The sequence below is a fragment of the Aquarana catesbeiana genome, linkage group LG01 (assembly GCF_042186555.1).
Source record: "Aquarana catesbeiana isolate 2022-GZ linkage group LG01, ASM4218655v1, whole genome shotgun sequence".
Classification (NCBI taxonomy): Eukaryota; Metazoa; Chordata; class Amphibia; order Anura; family Ranidae; genus Aquarana; species Aquarana catesbeiana.
In genome coordinates, this window is record NC_133324.1 from 924,084,617 (window position 1) to 924,104,387 (window position 19,771).

General features: G+C 44.4%; 1 protein-coding gene across 1 annotated transcript in view; it reads left to right on the top strand.

Moving 5' to 3' along the window:
* The first annotated feature begins 1,519 nt into the window (after positions 1-1,519).
* LOC141120641 (attractin-like) overlaps positions 1,520-19,771 on the top strand; it is a 163,093-nt gene continuing 144,841 nt past the window's right edge. The window contains exon 1 of the mRNA XM_073611026.1: positions 1,520-1,735. Within this exon, the coding sequence (XP_073467127.1) occupies positions 1,548-1,735 (188 nt within the window). The 5' untranslated portion in view covers positions 1,520-1,547. The remainder of the gene's footprint in view (positions 1,736-19,771) is intronic.

The window sequence follows — 19,771 nt, forward strand, 5'->3', positions numbered from 1 at the left end:
CCTATTAGAGCCTCTGGCTCTAATCACCTGCTTAAAAAAAAAAAAAAAACCTCATTGGAATCCATACATCCAGTGCCCGGCATGTAGATTAGGGGGCCGGACGCATGGATTAGGAGGTTGGCGCCCCTGCACCCCATATGGACGGGCCACCACTGGATTTGATCCATTGGGATTAGTCTACAGTTTTTTGCAGCTCTTTATAAAGCTGGTAGTACAAGGCTGGAGAATACATTGGATTGAAAGGGAACAAACAATCATCAGCTGATTATTGCAAAAAATGTAGAGTGCAAGGATAGGTGCAAATCTTTTACTAAGCATTCATAAATAATGTTTACTGCAATTACAGATTGAATTCTTAAAGTGTTTGTCAGCCCAAAATGTCAAATTCCTGATTAAAGAGGAGTTCCCATTAAAAAAAAAAAAAAAAAAAATTAAAAGTCAGCAGCTACAAATACTGCAGCTGCTGACTTTTAATCGGACACTTACCTGTCCCAGGGTCCAGCTATGCGGGGGATCGGAGCCCCGCTCATCTCCCCCTCCGTTTGGCGGCGCTGGCATTGCAACTGTGGGCGCCGGCTGTGGCTTCACAGCCGGGCACCCACTGCTCATTCGCGAGCGGCGCCGCACGCCGTGATTGGCCGCTCAGTCATCTTGGACCTGTAATGGGTCCCAGATGATTGACAAAAGGGAGGGAGCAGAGCTGAGCCTTCCTGTGCCGAGGGGAAGTGATTACACCAGCCCAGGCACTAAATGAGGCAGACTACATGGGACCCCCTAGCAACAGGCATTTAGAGGTGAGTAAAAAAAATAATAAATTTCCAAATGTTTTTTTTTTTTTATGCACATTCATGTATTTTTTTTTTTTTTTTGGTAGGAACACCACTTTAAGGATAACCTGGATGTTCGAGTCGAACATCAGGTGTTCGCCCGTTGGCTGAACAGCGAATATTATGGGGCGTTCGCGGGAAATTCGAACGCCGCGGAACGCCCCATAATGCACTGTGAGATCGCAGTGCATTGCTGTATGATGATTGGCCAAAGCATGCACCTGACCTGCATCTCCCCAAGGTAATACTTAAAATGTGGCCTGTTAGTAGGCTCTGAGGACAGGAGTGGAGAACCACTGTCCTAAGCAGAACCTTTAGGGCTGCTTTGGGGTTTACACTAGCTGCAGCCCTTGGCCGTCCCTCTAAAAAGTGATCTGCAGTGGATTTATGGTTGCCACCTCACCCCTTTAAACCCGAACACATATTAATCACACAGGTTCTGTGGCTGATTAAGGTGGTAATTAAACTCACTTGGTACCTTATCTGCATTTAATTAGCCTCAGAACCTGTGTAATTCAAAGGTGTTCGGGTTTAAAGGGATGAGGTGGCAACTCTAAGTGGATTGTGGATTGCTATATGTCCCAGGCAGAGAGAAGCAGATGAGTGGGAGACATGAGGGGTGGAGCTGTCAGGTGAGGAAATGTGGCCCCGCCCTCCAGGGGGGCAGCATTGTCAGGAGAGGAGTGTTGGTCCCGCCCCCTGGGAGTCAGAGCAGACAGCATGCCAGATGTTTTGTTATTTGGGAGCAGATCCCAGACAGAGAGGAGAATGATGAGGCTGTCTTTGCTGCTACTGCTATGGCTGTGCCTGCTGGTGGTGGGGAAGGAGTGTGACAAGCAGGCTGGACCAGACCAGAGAGCACTGCCAGTGAACCAGGAGCTGTGCCAGCACTGCGGGGGCCGTGTCATGTGAGTGCCAACCTTCCTTATATCACTATAATTACACTGCTGATAACAGAGGGGTGCAGTGCATACAGGTCATACAGCAAAGAGGTGCCTTGTGTGCCCTGCCAGGGAAAAAGGGGGGGTACACTATGTATATATACTGTATACAGTACATGATGTACAGATCATACAGTAGGTGGGGTACACTGTATCTTTTTTTTATGTCTGGTCTACAATGTATTATTAATATATTGTGCAGGGTGATTCCTACGTTTTGTACTTTGTTGTAAGAAATACATGTTTCTAGAAGTTAAACTCCAGGAAAAGTAAAAATCCTCCCTTGCAGTGGGGCTGCACCTGCGCTGCATGGGTTAAAGGGGTTGTAAACCTTCGTGTTTTTTCACCTTAATGCATCCTATGAGAGAGAGGTGGATTGCTTTTTCTGGTACCATAGAACTAAACAAGCATTTAACCCTAGCAAGGGGGAGATATTTACTCTTCTTAGAGCTGGGCTTTAAAGTGTATGTAAAGCCATAACTTTTAGTTTTACTTTTGTATTGAGTATGGAAGGGTTAATAGCCCTACCAGAGACACCCCTTTACTTCCTGTCTTGGCACCATCTGTCAGACTTGCCCCCATTGGGGTCAGTGGACTGTGCCGCAACGGTGTCTTGTCCAATACAGTCCCCTATCCAGAAGTGTCTGCCCTGTACTGCGTAGGCGCAGTACGGAGGACAAACGAGACGCCGAAAGTCTCCGAAGTTCAACAGCTGATCGTCAGCTGTACACGGCGCCTGCGCATTTATTCTTACCCTATGTCCAGGATCATTCCCTACTATCCAAGTGGACACAGAGTTAGAATAAATAGTTGCCAAGCGCAGCGAGGCCGTGCCCGAAGCATGGCGAGCGAAGCGAGCCCGCGAGGGGCCCTCTTACACAGCCATCGCTAACAGGTGCCCGAGCGCCATGTACAGCTGATGGTCAGCTGATCAACTTCGGACATTTTCGGCATCTCCTGCTGCTCCGTACTGCGCAGGCGCTGCGCCTGCGCAGTACGGGGCGGACACTATCTGATAGGAGGACACTATATGTCAGAACAACGGCAAGCCAAACACTTGGCTCACAGTTGAGGCATGATCTTTTAACCCCTTCAGCCCCGGAAGGATTGGACCCCTTAATGACCAGGCCCCTTTTTTGTGGTTGTGCGCAATGTACCCAAACAAAATTGACGTCCTTTTTTTCCCCACAAATAGAGCTTTCTTTTGGTGGTATTTGATCACCTCTGCGTTTTTTATTTTTTGCGCCATAAACAAAAAAAGAGCGACAATTTTGAAAAAAAAAGCAATATTTTTTACTTTTTGTTGTAATAAATATCCCCAAAAAATATATATAAAAACTAATTTCTTCCACAGTTTAGGCTGATACATATTCTTCTACAAATTTTTGGTAAAAAAAAAAAAAAAAAAATCGCAAAAAGCGTATATTGATTGGTTTGTGCAAATGTTATCGACAAAATAGGGGATAGATTTATGGCATTTTAATTTTTTTTTTTATTAGTAATGGCGGCGATCTGCTTTTTTTTTTAATTATGACTGCGACATTGCGGTGGACAGATCGGACACTTTTGACCCTTTTTTTTTTTGGGACCATTGGCATTTATACAGTGATCAGTGCTATAAAAATACACTGATTTACTGTGTAAATGTCACTGGAAGGGAAGAGGTTAAACAATAGGGGGCGATCAAGGGGTTAACTGTTCCCTCAGGATGTCCTAACTGTAGGGGGGATGGGCTCACTAGAACATGAAAGAGATCACTGCTCCCGATCACTGGGAGTAGTAGGCAGAACAGGGAAATGCCTTGTTTACATAGGGGACGATACGATCATGGGCCACCGATGAACATCGATTCTGCGGGGCGCGCTCCAGCGGAACGCACAAGTTAGCCGCAGATGACGCAGCGACGTATGGTATGGTTTCCGCACCCGTGCCACTTTGCCGACGTATATCGGCATGAGGCAGTTTTTTTTTTTTTTTTATTAACCACTTAAGCCCCGGACCATTTGGCTGGCCAAAGACCAGAGCAATTTTTTGAGATTTGGCACTGCATCGCTTTAACTGACAATTGCGCGGTCGTGCGACATGGCTCCCAAACAAAATCAATGTCCTTTTTTCCCCACAAATAGAGCTTTCTTTTGGTGGTATTTGATCACCTCTGCGGTTTTTATTTTTTGAGCTATAAACAAAAAAAGAGCGACAATTTTGAAAAAAACGCATTATTTTTTACTTTTTGCTATAATAAATATCCCCAAAAAATATATAAAAAACATTTTTTTCCCTCAGTCTAGGCCGATATGTATTCTTACATTCTCTACATATTTTTGGTAACAAAAAAAATCACAATAAGCGTATATTGATTGGTTTGCGCAAAAGTTATCGACAAAATAGGGGATAGATTTATGGCATTTTCATTATTTTTTTTTTCATTAGTAGTGGCGGCGATCTGTGATTTTTATCGTGACTGCGACATTATGGCGGATACGTCGGACAATTTTGACACATTTTTGGGACCATTGCCATTAATACAGCGATCAGTGCGATTAAAAATGCACTGATTACTGTAAAAATGTCACTGGCAGTGAAGGGGTTAACACTAGGGGGCAGTGAAGGGGTTAATGTGTGTCCTAGTTTGTGTTCTAACTGAAGGGGGGAGGGGACTGTGCAGGGAAACTTACAGATCGCTGTTCATACTCTGTATGAACAGACGATCTGTCAGTTCTCCCCTCAGAGAACCGGAAACTGTGTTTACATACACAGTTCCGGGTTCTCCGTGTGCCCCGAGCGTTCGCGGGAGCCCGGCGGTGATCGAGGCCGCTGGGCACTCGCATCGGATCAAGGGGGCACACGCGCACGCCCCCTAGTGGCCACAGGGCGAAACGACGTTACATAACGTCATTTCGCCCAGCCGTGCCATTCTGCCGCAGTACAACTGCAGCGGCTGGTCGGCATGTGGTTAAATAACAAACATGTTATACTCACCTCCTCTGTAGAGTTGGCTTTGCACAGAGCAGTCTGGATCCACCTCTTCTCGGGTTCCTCTTTGCTGCTCCTGGCCCCTCCCTCCTATTGAGTGACCCCACAGCCAGCAGCTTGCTATGGGGGCACCCAAGCCGAGTCACAGCTCTGTGCCTCCATTCAGACACAGAGCCTGCCCCCTCTCTCCCCTGATTGGCTGACTGACGTTGATTGACAGCCGCATGAGCCAATGGGGCCACTGCTGTGTCTCAGCCAATCAGGAGGAGTGTCCCGGATGGCTTAGACATTTGTGGACATCACTGGAGAGAGAAGGGGCTCAGGTAAGTAATTAGGGGGTGCTGGAGAGGCTGCTACACACAAAATGTTTTTTTATCTTAATGCATAGGATGCATTAAGATAAAACACCTTCTGCCTTTACATCCCCTTAAAGGCTTAGTTCAAATACATGCAGTGCCGGAAACGCAGCAAATCCTGTGCATTCACCACACAGAAATCGCACGGCTAGGGAGTGTCAATGTTAAGTTAACACCCCAAAACACTTTGCAAAACGCAGTGCGATTGACAGAATCAGCATAGGTGTGAACACCCATGCGATTCGATTCCAGTGCGGAAAAAAAAAGGGTCCTGCATCTTTTTTGTTCGAATTTGGTGTGAGATGGCATGTGATTTGAATAGGAATGCGGTTCAATTCCTTTCCGAATCATATAAGTGAACCCAGCCTAAAACAAAGTCCTGCACCTATGTGTTTAGATGAGTTGTGCAAAGGGCAGCCCATACATGACAATCACAAGAAGGAAGCGCAGGCACCCTTTTTTTTTTCTTAATCGCACCGCACTACAATGCACGGCAATAAGTTACCACGTGTTGTGGTATGATTTAGCGAACATGCGTTTGCTGGTCCATTTCAGGAGCCGTTAAGAATGAACGGCACTGCAATCCACCTGCCACGTTCTTGCCACCCAGAAGTGTCAACGGGGCCTACAGAGGCGTATTTATCCTCAGTGGAGAAAGAGATGGCATCAAAAACTCAGCAGTGGGTCTAACCCATCCGATCTATATCCAAACAATGTTTGCCTTTACATACAATTTTAACTATGTGTCAGGAATCTTGCAACACTGATTTTAATTTTAGATACACATTAAAGAAGTATGGGTTAAGAGAACCCCCCCTCCAAAAAAAGTATGCTCACCTAGGTGGATGCAGCATCGCCACTGATCGCTCAGTTCTCAGTGTTCCATGAGCAGAGAGCCAGTGACTTTCATTCACCGGCTCTCTGCTCTGCCCCTCCAGTGCTCACTGGAGCAATGGGCTGTGGAGGGGCTGGCTCAGGCTCTCAAAAGCTTGCTGAGAGGCTGAGCCAGCTGCCAGTCTAGGCTCCTGGGCAGATCCCAACCATATGTTTTCAGAGCCTAGACTGGCACTGTGACGTCAGCTGAAAATAGGTTTCAGGAGTGCAAAATGAACTGTGATCCCTGAGAGAGCTTTGGCTATACTTCTCCTTTAACCCCGTAAAGGTAAAACAAACTTTAAAATTGGTGTACAATCCTCATCTATGACTCCCCATGATTTGACTCATGCACCCCTTCCCCCCTTCACAAGTGGTTATTATGTTTATGGGGGGTGTTTGGTACTTTTTCAGTGGGTTCTGGCCCTCGCACTTCCAAGTTTCTCACCTAGGCAAGAATGATGCCCCTCCCTCCAGCCCGAAGCCTCCTGAGATACTCATGTCACACATCCTAGGAGGCTTCTTCAGGTCAATCTTTGCTACACTGCACATGTGTCGTTGCACATCATCAGAAGGCCAGCTCAAAGAACCCAGGAGAAGACAATTGGCCTACCGATGATGTCAAGAGTTGATGGTTCTCTAATAAAACACACTAGGGATACTGATGTCACACATCTTAGGAGGCTTCAAGTCAATCTCTGCTACAATGCACATGTGTCACTGCACATCATCGGGATATCAGCTGAAAGAACCCGGAAAAGGCAGTTGGCCTCTCATGACGTCAGAGGAGAAGATTGCGGCGCAGAACCCAGAGTGCTGAAACAGAGCGTCGGCTGACACTGGACAACTCTGGATTCACTGGGGAGTTGGGGAATATGCTTTAAGGCCAACTCCGCTGTCATGCTGCACTCACACCTCACACCTGAGTGGCACATGAGCATTTTTTTAAATATGTTTTTGGTATGGCATGTAGGGTAGCCCATTCACGTGAATGAGCTGCCGTAGGTTCCAGAAACAAGCCAAACTAGTTCCTGGATCTTTTTTTTTTTTGGAGCTGACTTTTTAGTGCATTAGATGTGCAATTAAGAATGAATGGCACCCAAACGCACGTCACACGCTGTTTTTTCAGAAATGCGCATGTTTCTGCTACGCTCAGATGTGAATGGGGCCCCAAGGTTAGGGCTCATTCACACTTGCAGCAACCCCTGCCATCCCTCTGAAAAAGTAGTGAGTCGATTTTCATAGCTGGGAAGCGATATATTTCCTTCTCACTGCCTGTTTTAACCCTCAAAAACCCGCTTACCTGCTCACACAGGCACGTGCATTACAAACAGTTGAAGGGAGGTTGCAGCATGGCCCCATTAACTTGAGCGGTTTCCGTTTAGCTGCCATACTGTCCACTGATCATGCCATGGGGTCAGTTGAGGGGCTGTAAAACCACATCTCAACTGTGTATTTTTAACGCCCCCTCCCCAACTGCCCATGTGAATAAGCCCTAAGAGGGGAAAAAATAAATTAAAAGATTGATTTATATCTTGCGTTGTTCAAGATAACGTGGGCCTTCATTTGATTGTAAATGGTAATGAATGTCTCCTGATTTCTTTTCATTATCAAAGGAAAACTGTCCCATAAAAGTAAGAAAAATTGTATTTTTAAAGTCTATCCATACGTTTCTTGCCATTACCAGGACCCACCACCAAAGAAAAGCCTAAAGTAAGTTTTCCTACTTTTGACATGGGATACCATATATGTGTGCATTATTTGTTGTTGTACCCATAAAAGGACCAAGAAAAAAAAAGTGCGCATTTTACCTTCGGAGAGGGCAATAAATCAAAATCTAATTACAGTAAAACCTCAGATTGCGAGTAATGCGGTTTACAAGCGTTTCGCAATATGAGCTGTTTTTTTTTTTTCAATCCTGACTCGGTTTTTGAGGGTTGTCTCGCAAGACGAGCAGGATTCAAGCCTCTGGGGTGTGCCGTATCGCATTTGGCCAGAGGTGCGGGGGCTCCGGTGTAGCTCGGAGACACTGGCAGCCGCTCGGAGACGACTCGGAAACTGAGTCTCTGAGCTTCTCCCAGTGTTTCCGAGTGTCTCCGCCCCCCCCCACCTCTGGCCACATGTGGTATTGCATAGACAAGTAGTGGCTGTGGAACAAATTATCTGAGTTTCCATTGATTCCTATGGGGAAACTCGGTTTGATATACGAGTACTTTGGAGTACAAGCATTCTTCTGGAACGGATTATGCTTGTAATCCAAGGTACTACTGTATCGGGTATCTGCACACCACACACTACCACAATGTATGTGTATATATAAATATATAAATATATATATATATATATATATATATATATATATATACCTATACCGTTGTGTTCATAAGTTTACATACCCTGGCAGAATGTATGATTTTTTGGCCAATTTTCAGAGACTATGACTGATAACGCAAAAACTTTTCTTTCACTCATGGTTAGTGTTTGGCTGAAGCCATTTATTATCAATCAACTTTGTTTACTCTTTTTAAATCAATGAGAACAGAAACTACCCAAATGACCCTGATCAAAAGTTTACATACCCTGGTGATTTTGGCCTGATAACATGTACCCAAGTTGACACAAAGGGGTTTGAATGGCTATTAAAGATAACCATCCTCACCTGTGATCTGTTTGCTTGTAATTGGTGTGTGTATAAAAGGACAATGAGTTTCTGGACTCCTGACAGACCCTTGCATCTTTCATCCAGTGCTGCACTGACGTTTCTGGATTCTGAGTCATTAGGGAAAGCTAAAGAATTGTCAAACGATCTGCGGGAAAAGGTAGTTGAACTGTATAAAACAGGAAAGGGATATAAAAAGATATCCAAGGAATTGAGAATGCCAGTCAGCAGTGTTCAAACTCTAATGAAGAAGTGGAAAATGAGGGGTTCTGTTGAAACCAAACCACAGTCAGGTAGACCAACTAAAATTTCAGCCACAACTGCCAGGAAAATTGTTCGGGATGCAAAGAAAAACCCACAAATAACTTCAGGTGAAATACAGGACTCTCTGAAATCATGTGGTGTGGCTGTTTCAAGATTCACAATAAGGAGGCACTTGAAGAAAGATGGGCTGCATGGTCGAGTCGCCAGAAGAAAGCCATTACTACGCAAATGCCACAAAGTATCCCGCTTACAATACGCCAAACAGCACAGAGACAAACCTCAAAGTCATTTGGAGTGATGAGAACAAAATTGAGCTTTTTGGCCACAATCATGCTACATTTGGAGAGGAGTCAACAAGGCCTAAGATGAAATGTACACCATTCCTACTGTGAAAAACGGAGGTGGATCGCTGATGTTTTGGGGATGTGTGAGCTACAAAGGCACAGGAAATTTGGTCAAAATTGATGGTAAGATGAATGCAGTATGTTATCAAAAAATATTAGAGGAACATTTGCATTCATCAGCCAGGAAGCTGCGCATGGGACGTACTTGGACATTCCAACATGATAATGATCCAAAAGGCCAAGTCGACCTGTCATTGGCTACAGCAGAATAAAGTGAAGGTTCTGAAGTTGCCATCTCAGTCCCCTGACCTCAATATCATTGAGCCACTCTGGGGAGATCTCAAACGTGCAATTCATGCAAGACAGCCCAAGAATTTACAGGAACTGGAGGCTTTTTGCCAACAGGAATGGGCAGCTTTACCATCTGAGAAGATAAAGAGCCTCATCCACAAATACCACAAAAGACTTCAAGCTGTCATTGATGTTAAAGGGGGCAAAACATGGTATTGAGAACTGGGGTATGTAAACTTTGATCAGGGTCATTTTGGTAGTTTCGGTTGTGATTATGATTTAAAAAGAGTAAACACAGTTGATTGATAATAAATGGCTTCAACCAAACACTAACCATGAGTGAAAAAGAAGTTTTTGTGTTATTCATATTCTCTGAAAATGGCCAAGAAATCATAAATTCTGCCAGGGTATGTAAACTTATGAGCACAACTGTATATATATCTTGTCCTGGCACTTACTATCAGAATGTAAACGAGGACTAAAAAATTTGAGCTGCCACCAGAGCCAGAACAGAAATAAAAAAAGAACAGGAAGGGAAACCTTTCAATGGGGTCACGTTGGTTAAGTATCTTAAAGTTAAAAGCTCTTTTACATACATGGGTTTATGACAATGTAGATTGTGTATTGTTGCAGCCTTGGAACTTGGTCTCCCAGTAGAAAACAGCACATTTCAGATACATATGTGGATCTGACATATCACTATATTGCCAAAAGTATTGAGACACCCACCTTTACACACACATGAACTTTAATGGCATCCCAGTCTAATGCCCCGTACACACGGTCGGACTTTGTTCGGACATTCCGACATCAAAATCCTAGGATTTTTTCCGACGGATGTTGGCTCAAACTTGTTTTGCGTACACACGGTCGCACAAAGTTGTCGGAATTTCCGATCGCCAACCACGCGGTCACGTACACCACGTACGACGAGACTAGAAAAGGCCAGTTCAGAACCAAGCGCGGCACCCTTTGGGCTCCTTTTGCTAATCTCGTGTTAGTAAAAGTTTGGTGAGAGACGATTCGCGCTTTTTCAGACTCGTGGCTTTCAGATCGTTTTCTGCGGTTCAGTTTGTGCTTGTGGGTTTGTATCTGCTCTTCAGTGCGTGCAGTAAGTTCGTATCGGAGTTTTCTGTGCGATCTTACCCGCTCGTTGCTGTTTTTCAGGTCGCTCTTCACAGGCCTTGCTGTTCTTCAGTGCGTTCTGTTACTTCGTTCTGAGCAGCCGACCGTTTTCTAGCCATGTTGCGTATACGTACTCCTCGTAGAGTTCGTGCTGTGCGGGGGCTTGGTGTTGGGGTCCTGACCTTGACACAAGTCCAGTCCATGAACAGGGTGGGGAGGAGTTCATGGACCAAGAATTGGTTGCTTCAGCGTGACCAGTTCTCTCATATGCCTTTGCTCCGTGAGATCCGTGAGAATAATCCTGATGATTTCAGGAACTTTCTCAGGATGACGGACCCCGTATTTCACCGTTTGTTGGCTTCGCTGACCCCCTATATCAGCAGGCAGGATACCTGCATGAGGCAAGCCATCACTCCGGAGCAGAGGTTGGTCGCTACCCTGCGGTACTTGGCGACAGGGAGAAGCCTGCAGGATCTCAAGTTCTCGACAGGCATCTCCCCCCAGGCTCTGGGGATTATTATCCCAGAGACCTGTTCTGCCATCATCCAGGTCCTGCAGAAGGAGTATATTAAGGTAAGATTTTTATCCTTTAATATCACATTTTATTGTATTGAATGTTTACTAATATATTGTATTTCTTTCCTCATTCCCTAATTACCATGATTGTAATATGCTGTGAATGTCCCCTTTGTTCTCATGCATGCTGGATTTTTAGGTAATCTTTTTTTTTGTCCTTCATACCTATTTGCCTTCACTAACCTTCCCAGCATGTTTTTCTGGCCCTATATTCACCTCATGTAGTCACTTAACAATGTATTTTATCAACTCCATAGTAGTGCTTTACCCCAAACACCCCCTAAAATGTTTATAAATGTGATTTGTGCTTTAAATTCAGGCAGAGTGCCAGAGGCTTTTTTTTGTAGTGTCCCAAATAATTTTTATTAACCCTCCCTCCCCCAACTGCTAAGTCAACGGATACCAACTATCTATCTATCCCCAATCATCTATCTGCTGACTTTGCCAAACCCATACACACTATACCCATCTCTTTTGTGGTCAGATGTATGGATGAATTCCCCAAAGCATGTAGTGCAAGGGCCTGCCTGTATACTTTCAAATGGTACTGTTTCAAGTTTTTGTATCCTATTATTATCTTGATAGGTAATAGCAGAATGTCAAAATGTGCTCTAATGTGTACAATGTGTATTTATATCTTTGTATTATGACACTTCTTACTTGTCCAGTGGGCTGCCAATAGTGTAACTTAGGAGGGGCTGTTCCAAGTAATACCCTGTATTTAGGCATTCATCTCTCAATGAAGTGAAGAGGGTTACCTGTCCAAGATCACCCCCCCCCCCCCCTATAATGTTAGAAATGGCCCATGAGAGGGGGTGGGAGGGGGAATATGATAGGTATAACTTATACTTTGGTGTTGTAAAATTCCCCTTAATAAATGTGATCTGGATGTTGGCCAAGAATGTTTTGTGTCTATAATCTGCTTTCCATGGTTATGTGCAATAATAATAATGTTTTTTCTTTTTCCTCAACAGTTTCCTTCCACGCCACAGGAATGGCAGACTGTGGCCTCCCACTTTGCCCAGCGGTGGGACTTTCTTAACTGCGAAGGGGCAATTGATGGGAAACACGTCCACATCGTCCCACCACCCAACTCGGGGTCGTACTATTACAACTACAAGGGGTTCAATAGTATAGTGATGTTGGCGGTGGTGTCGGCTACTTATGAGTTCCTGTATGTGGACGTGGGGAAGAATGGGCAGATGTCTGATGGTGGAGTCATCGCCCAGACGGAGTTTTACAGGCGTCTCCAGAATGGCAGCTTGGACTTGCCACCTCCAGAAGACAATGTGGAAGGACTCCCATTCGTCTTCGTTGCGGATGAAGCCTTTGTGCTGGGGGACCATCTTATGCGGCCATTCCCGATGAGGACCCTCACCCCGGAACACAGGGTTTTTAATTACCGGCTGGCCAGAAGAGTGGTGGAGAACACATTTGGAATCATGGCCAGCCGGTTCCGCCTATTTCTGACACCCATCCATATGGCGGAGTATAAACTTAATCATCTAATCCTGGCGTGCTGTGTTCTACATAACTTTTTACGCAAACATTCTGCCAACTATGCTGGCTCAGTTGGGCCTGAGGCCGGAATGATCAATGAACCAACCCTGACGGCGCTTGAAAGTGGCCGTCCTGGCTTGCCCTCCCTGAGTGCCCGTGATGTCCGGTTAAGATACCTTGAGTTCTTTGCGGGTGGGGGGCCCATCACTTTGCCAGACAATTTGTGAAACCTTTATCAAATAATTAAAAAAAAAAAAAACAAATCTTTGGTGACATTTCCTGCTTGTGTTTGTTTTACCTGACCCTGTCAGAAATGTGGGGAGCCCTGAAAATGGCGTGATTGTGTAACCTTATACAAAGCACTGTTGGGTGTTATTTACTAAAGGCAAAGACACTTTGCACTACAAGTGCACTTGCAACTGCACTGAAACTGCACTTGTAGTGCAAAGAGGATTTGCCCTTAGGAACTAACCCCCATTTTCACAGAAAACACCAATTACATCACCACCAAAGTGTTTTAGCGTTGACACAATAATCCACACATTCTTCATTAACAATCATTTTAATACCTGCACAATCACATGTGCATTTAGAAAAGGTTTTTAAAACAAACCAACATGTTTGTTGTATAACATTTTTTGGGGTTGCATTATCACAAATAGAAATGTCCATTTAAGATAAAACAGGCATGTGTAAAACCAACAAGACACAAATCTTGGAACTTACAAAGTTCACATTTGGTAGAACTTGAAGGCAATATCAGACATCAGTATTTAGGAACTGTGTTTGATATTGCGTTCAGATGGGGTGAAGTCACCCCAGGAAAAGCCAAATTTGGAAGATGAACACCAATTTACCAATGTCAACATGTGCTAGCTGCCATCACGGGGGATCAAGGGACGTGTTTTGGGGGAGAAACCCCTTCCTCATAGCTACTTTATTATTGAGGAAGGGGTTGCACCCCCAAAACGTGTCCATTGATCTCCCGTGATGGCAGATAGCACATATTGGCACACTGTGTGCATCCTCCAAATTTAGTTTTTAGAAAAATCGCTAAAACATTTTAAAATTTGTAGAACACAAAAGAAGAAAGTGATTTTGAGGGGTTTTAAACTCGCCCCAAAACATCAGTGATGTTCTTATTTTTTTGGATAACATCATTGATATTTTTCTTGAGGTTTTCCAATTGTAAATTACACCCCATGATCTCCCCGATCAGGATCTGGGCACTTTCTGATGTGAAAGGATCTGGATCCACAACATCACAATCACCTAAAAAGAGAGAAAACAAACAAAAACAGGTTTTAAAAATATGCCGGCATCCATCTCTTACCTGAGCCTGTGGTCGCAGACACTCACCTGTTGTGGTGACAATTTCCACCACGTCTTCTTCCTCCTCTTGCTCTTCTTGGGTTGGGGGTATTTCCCCTTCTTCCAGAGGTGGGGGGTCTGTGGTCTCCTCGGATGAGGGGTGTCCTCCTAGTCTTTTCTCCCCTATGTAAAACAAAAATGCTATACTTAGCACACAGATATTTGATGGCAGAACTATAAATAGGAAACATTGCTTGGAAGTGGGGTACAATTGTCAATTTTAGCCGAGTTCCAAGATGTAGCATTTTCAGTGTCCTTTGTCAAGCTGCAATACTTTACCTGTTTTGTACAAGCTTCACAGATGGTGACCCCCCTATAGTATACACTGGAGCACCTACATAGTTACATAGTTACATAGTAGGTGAGGTTGAAAAAAGACACAAGTCCATCAAGTCCAACCTATGTGTGTGATTATGTGTCAGTATTACATTGTATATCCCTGTATGTTGCGGTCATTTAGGTGATTATCTAATAGTTTCTTGAAGCTATCAATGCTCCCCGCTGAGACCACCGCCTGTGGAAGGGAATTCCACATCCTTGCCGCTCTTACAGTAAAGAACCCTCTACGTAGTTTAAGGTTAAACCTCTTTTCTTCTAATTGTAATAAGTGGCCACGAGTCTTATTAAACTCTCTTCTGCGAAAAAGTTTTATCCCTATTGTGGGGTCACCAGTACAGTATTTGTAAATTGAAATCATTTCCCCTCTCAAGCGTCTCTTCTCCAGAGAGAATAAGTTCAGTGCTTGCAACCTTTCCTCATAACTAAGATCCTCCAGACCCTTTATTAGCTTTGTTGCCCTTCTTTGTACTCTCTCCATTTCTAGTACATCCTTCCTGAGGACTGGTGCCCAGAACTGGACAGCATACTCCAGGTGCGGCCGGACCAGACCCTTGTAGAGTGGGAGAATTATCGTTTTATCTCTTGCGTTGATCCCCCTTTTAATGCATGCCAATATTCTGTTTGCTTTATTAGCAGCAGCTTGGCATTGCATGCCATTGCTGAGCCTATCATCTACTAGGACCCCCAGGTCCTTTTCCATCCTAGATTCCCCCAGAGGTTCTCCCCCCAGTATATAGATTGCATTCATATTTTTGCCACCCAAATGCATTATTTTACATTTTTCTACATTGAACCTCATTTGCCATGTGGTCGCCCACCCCATTAATTTGTTCAGGTCTTTTTGCAAGGTTTCCACATCCTGCGGAAAAGTTATTGCCCTGCTTAGCTTAGTATCGTCTGCAAATACAGAGATTGAACTGTTTATCCCATCCTCCAGGTCATTTATAAACAAATTAAATAGGATTGGTCCCAGCACAGAACCCTGGGGAACCCCACTACCCACCCCTGACCATTCTGAGTACTCCCCATTTATCACCACCCTCTGAACTTGCCCTTGTAGCCAGTTTTCAATCCATGTACTCACCCTATGGTCCATGCCAATGGACCTTATTTTGTACAGTAAACGTTTATGGGGAACTGTGTCAAATGCTTTTGCAAAATCCAGATACACCACGTCTACGGGCCTTCCTTTATCTAGATGGCAACTCACCTCCTCATAGAAGGTTAATAGATTGGTTTGGCAAGAACGATTCTTCATGAATCCATGCTGATTACTGCTAATGATATCGTTCTTATTACTAAAACCTTGTATATAGTCCCTTATCATCCCCTCCAAGAGTTTACATACTATTGATGTTAGGCTAACTGATCTGTAATTCCCAGGGATGTACACCTGTGTGGCCCCCCTTAATAAAAATGGTGTTCTGGTGTCCCACACTAGTGCTCCAGCGTCCAGATGTGAAAACAGCTGCTCAGTGTCCTCTCCTTACACAGAATCTAGTTTGCATTTCATTCTAGTAACAAAGCCATCTACACCACCAAATTAGTTTCATACAAGTAGGGCTTAAAAAAATGTGGCCAAATGCATATGGCCAAAACAATGGTGTTTTATAGTCCGAAAGAAAAATGTTTGATACGAATGAATAATGTGCCCATGAACATGAAAGTTGACATTTTAAAATGTACACTTTTAAGAAAAGCACATGGAGCAGCACGAACGTCATAAACATAAAGAATAGGAACACAGCACAACTACTTACTTTTTTGCAGCACTCTCCGGATCTTTCTGTACTGCTCATGTTCTCGTAATTTGAGGTCCGACCACCGCTTCCTGAGCTGATCTTTCGATCGTCGTACCCCGAAATTCCGGTGCAGACTCTTGACTACTTTCGCCATGATCTTGGCCTTTCTGACATTGGGGTTGGGGTAATGTCCATACTTTCCATCATAGTCGGCCTTCTTCAGGATGTCCACCATCTCCAACATCTCCCCAAAGGACATATTTGAGGCCTTAAATCTCCTTCTGGATCGGGACGTCTCCGGATCCGGGCTTTCCTCCTCCTCATTCCTGTAATTAGCACGCACCTGCTGTGTATCCGCCATGTGCTCTTCCCCCACTGCGCAGAACGAAAAGGGGCGGGGAATAGACTAGAAAGAACGTCAGGGGCGGGCGGAGTTACACGCATGCGCAGTGTGTATAAAGCGTACCACACGTGCGTATTACGTACGATCTGTGAGCGGAGGAAGGAGCATTGGAGGTGCCGATCGTAAGAACGAAGGTAAGAGACATACTTGTGCCTATACTGCTTCTACATTGAGGCCTATATTGTAACAAGATTAGGAGAGTTTTGGCTGACATTAGGGTTTGTCTTGTGTTGTGTCTTGCAGTGAAAATGGATATCTTTCAAGATACTGACTTCATGGCAATATTCATTGACATGTTCAGGGAGCTGCCTTGTCTGTGGGAGATCAACCACCCACATTACAGGAACCAAACAAAGAGAAAGGCAGCGCTGGATCAATTTTTGGAAATTGTGAAGCAGGTGATCCTCATGGCAGACATCACATATTTGAAGATCCTAATTGGTGGCCTGAGGAGCACATATGTAAGGGAGCGCCAGAAAGTCCAGGATTCGCAGAGATCCGGAGCAGCAGATGACATCTATGTCCCCAGGATGTGGTACTATGACAGGCTGCATTCTCTGGCAGGCCAGAGTGAACCCGGGTCATCACTCTCCAGTCTTCCTTCCACGCTTCCTTCCCCCCCAGCTGAGGCTTCTGACGCCCAACCTGTGCCTTCCAGGCAACAACATGTGGAGGAGCCCAGATTGAGCCAGGTATAGCATTCCTCTAAATATTTCTGCTTGTCCAATCAATGATGTTAACTAGATGTTAGTTTGGAGTACTAATTTATGATTGTGATTGATGATGCAAAAACTAAAACCATGTCCCTTTTTCATACACAGGGAAGTCTCAGCCAGGAGGTGGCCGGGCTGAGCAGGCTGCCTGATATGCAGGTCCCTCCCCTACACCTGCAAAGAGAAAGTGGCAGGAGGAGGAGTGCCCTAGAGGAGGCTGCCATAGGCCTCTTTTGGAAGGCTACAGAGGCCCTGGGAGCACCACACACCGTGGAGGAGGACTTCGCTGCCATCATTGCCTGTAACATGCAGAGGATGGAGGAGGGACAACAACTCATGTGTGAGTCCTTAATGTTGGAGGCTCTCAATAAGGGGTTGAGGGCCCAAATAACATCTGATACACACCTTTGTGACCTCACACATGGTCCTCCTCCTCCTCCTCCAGGTCCTCCTCCTTCTCCTCCAGGTCCTACTAGTCCTCCTCCTCCTCCAGGTCCTACTCCTCCTCCTGCCACGTCTCCAACAGCAGAGCCACAGCGTGGAAGGAAGCGTGGAAGGAAGACCAGAGAGTGAGGACCCTGGATCCAGTCTGGTCTGGCAAAAGATGCAGCCTCTTGTGGTACCACAGCCTGGGGACACAGATGTCATCTGCTGCTTTCCAGGTCTCTGGGACTTCTACATATGGACTCCTCAGGCCACCAATTTTGATGTTCAAGAATTAATGTCTGCCCTGGGGGTCAAAGGCTTCGCTAATTTCTGCTGTTTATCCAGCGTTGCCTCCCTCTTTGTTTGGTTCTGAGCCCTTAATAAAGGATTTTTGGTTTGAATTATACTTGCCTATGTGTGTTTTACTTCAAAAAGGACAGTTTGTTTGTGAGGATTCAGGTACATTTTAAATATACAATGTGAAATTAACAAGGGACACCAACACCAAACAATCTCCTTGAGCTTCAATAATAAAAGATATCAATGGTGTTGTGGTAACTTGACACACAAAACACACACAAAAATATTCTGGAGTAAAACTAAAAATAACATTAAACAAAAATACAAACATAAAATCCAAAATAAAAATGGCTTTAAAAAAATATATATTTATGTCAGATGTGACAAATAAAAATATTTTCAGGTAATTCCAATAAAATTAAAGAAAGAAGTTTGTGAGAAGTCTGTGTGAATATGAGCAGCAAAACTACTTCATTCTTCTCACATTATAAAGAAGAAGAGAGTGCGCTGTATTAAACCATTTTGAACATTGCAGCGTGACGAAAGTGCTGTATCCATTGCGAACGCTAATTTTGCCAGACCGAGCTGTTCCGTGTCGGAATTTCTTCTGAGCATGCATGGTACTTTGTGCGTCGGAACAGGCCACACATGCTCGGAATTGACGCGATGGGATTTTGTTGTCGGAAAATTTTATAGCCTGCTCTCAAACTTTGTGTGTCGGAAAATCCGATGGAAAATGTCCGATGGAGCCCACACACGGTCGGAATTTCCGACAACACCGAATCGGAAAATCCGACCGTGTGTACGGGGCATTAGTCCGTAGGGTTCAATATTGAGTTGGTCGGGTAGAATTGCAGCTTACAAAATGATGATATTGCCGCAAATACTATATATATTCCGCACCCTACCATTGAACATCCCTCAACATTTACTTAAAAACATTGCAAATCTTGGCTGGAGATATATATGGAATGGGAAAAAAGCCAGATGCTCGCGAAATAACCTCACATCCCATAAAAAAGCGGGTGGCGCAGGACTAGTAGACATACATGACTACTTCTGGGCAGTACGCCTAGACCAAAACAAACACTGGTTCCAAACAACTGATACATCATTATGGGTGGACATCGAAAAGGCAACAGTACAGATGAAAGTTTTACCCTTACTACTCATGACAGACAGGTGGATACCGTGGGACACAAAAACAATGTATCCTACAACGCAGATATCATTAAAAGCGTGGAGATTCATAATGGGACAAACATGTAGGGACACTCAGGACACACATTACAAAATCCCCTTAACATTCTTAGAGACAAAGATTCCAATGCTGTCAGTCAGAGACTTGACAACTAAGGGCATAACACATATATCAGACCTTTATAATGGTACACAACCTAAATCTGTGGAACAACTCATGACGCAGTATCACCTTCCAACGGATAAGAGGTTTACATGCTTGAGGATTGTACACTTCATCAAATCTCGACCTACACCGACTATATCCCTTCCGAGCAAAATATGGCAATTTTACTCCACAACTAAGCAACACACAAGAGGTATGTCCTTTTTTTTATAACATCACCAGAGATAAACTCACACTTACAAAAACTATAGCAATGAAAAAATGGGAGGAAGAAATAGGTATAGAAGTTCCAGTAGAACAATGGCAACAAGCATTCAGGGCAATACACAAAGCCTCTCACTGTGTCAAACACTGGGAATTAGCTATCAAAATGGCAAACAGA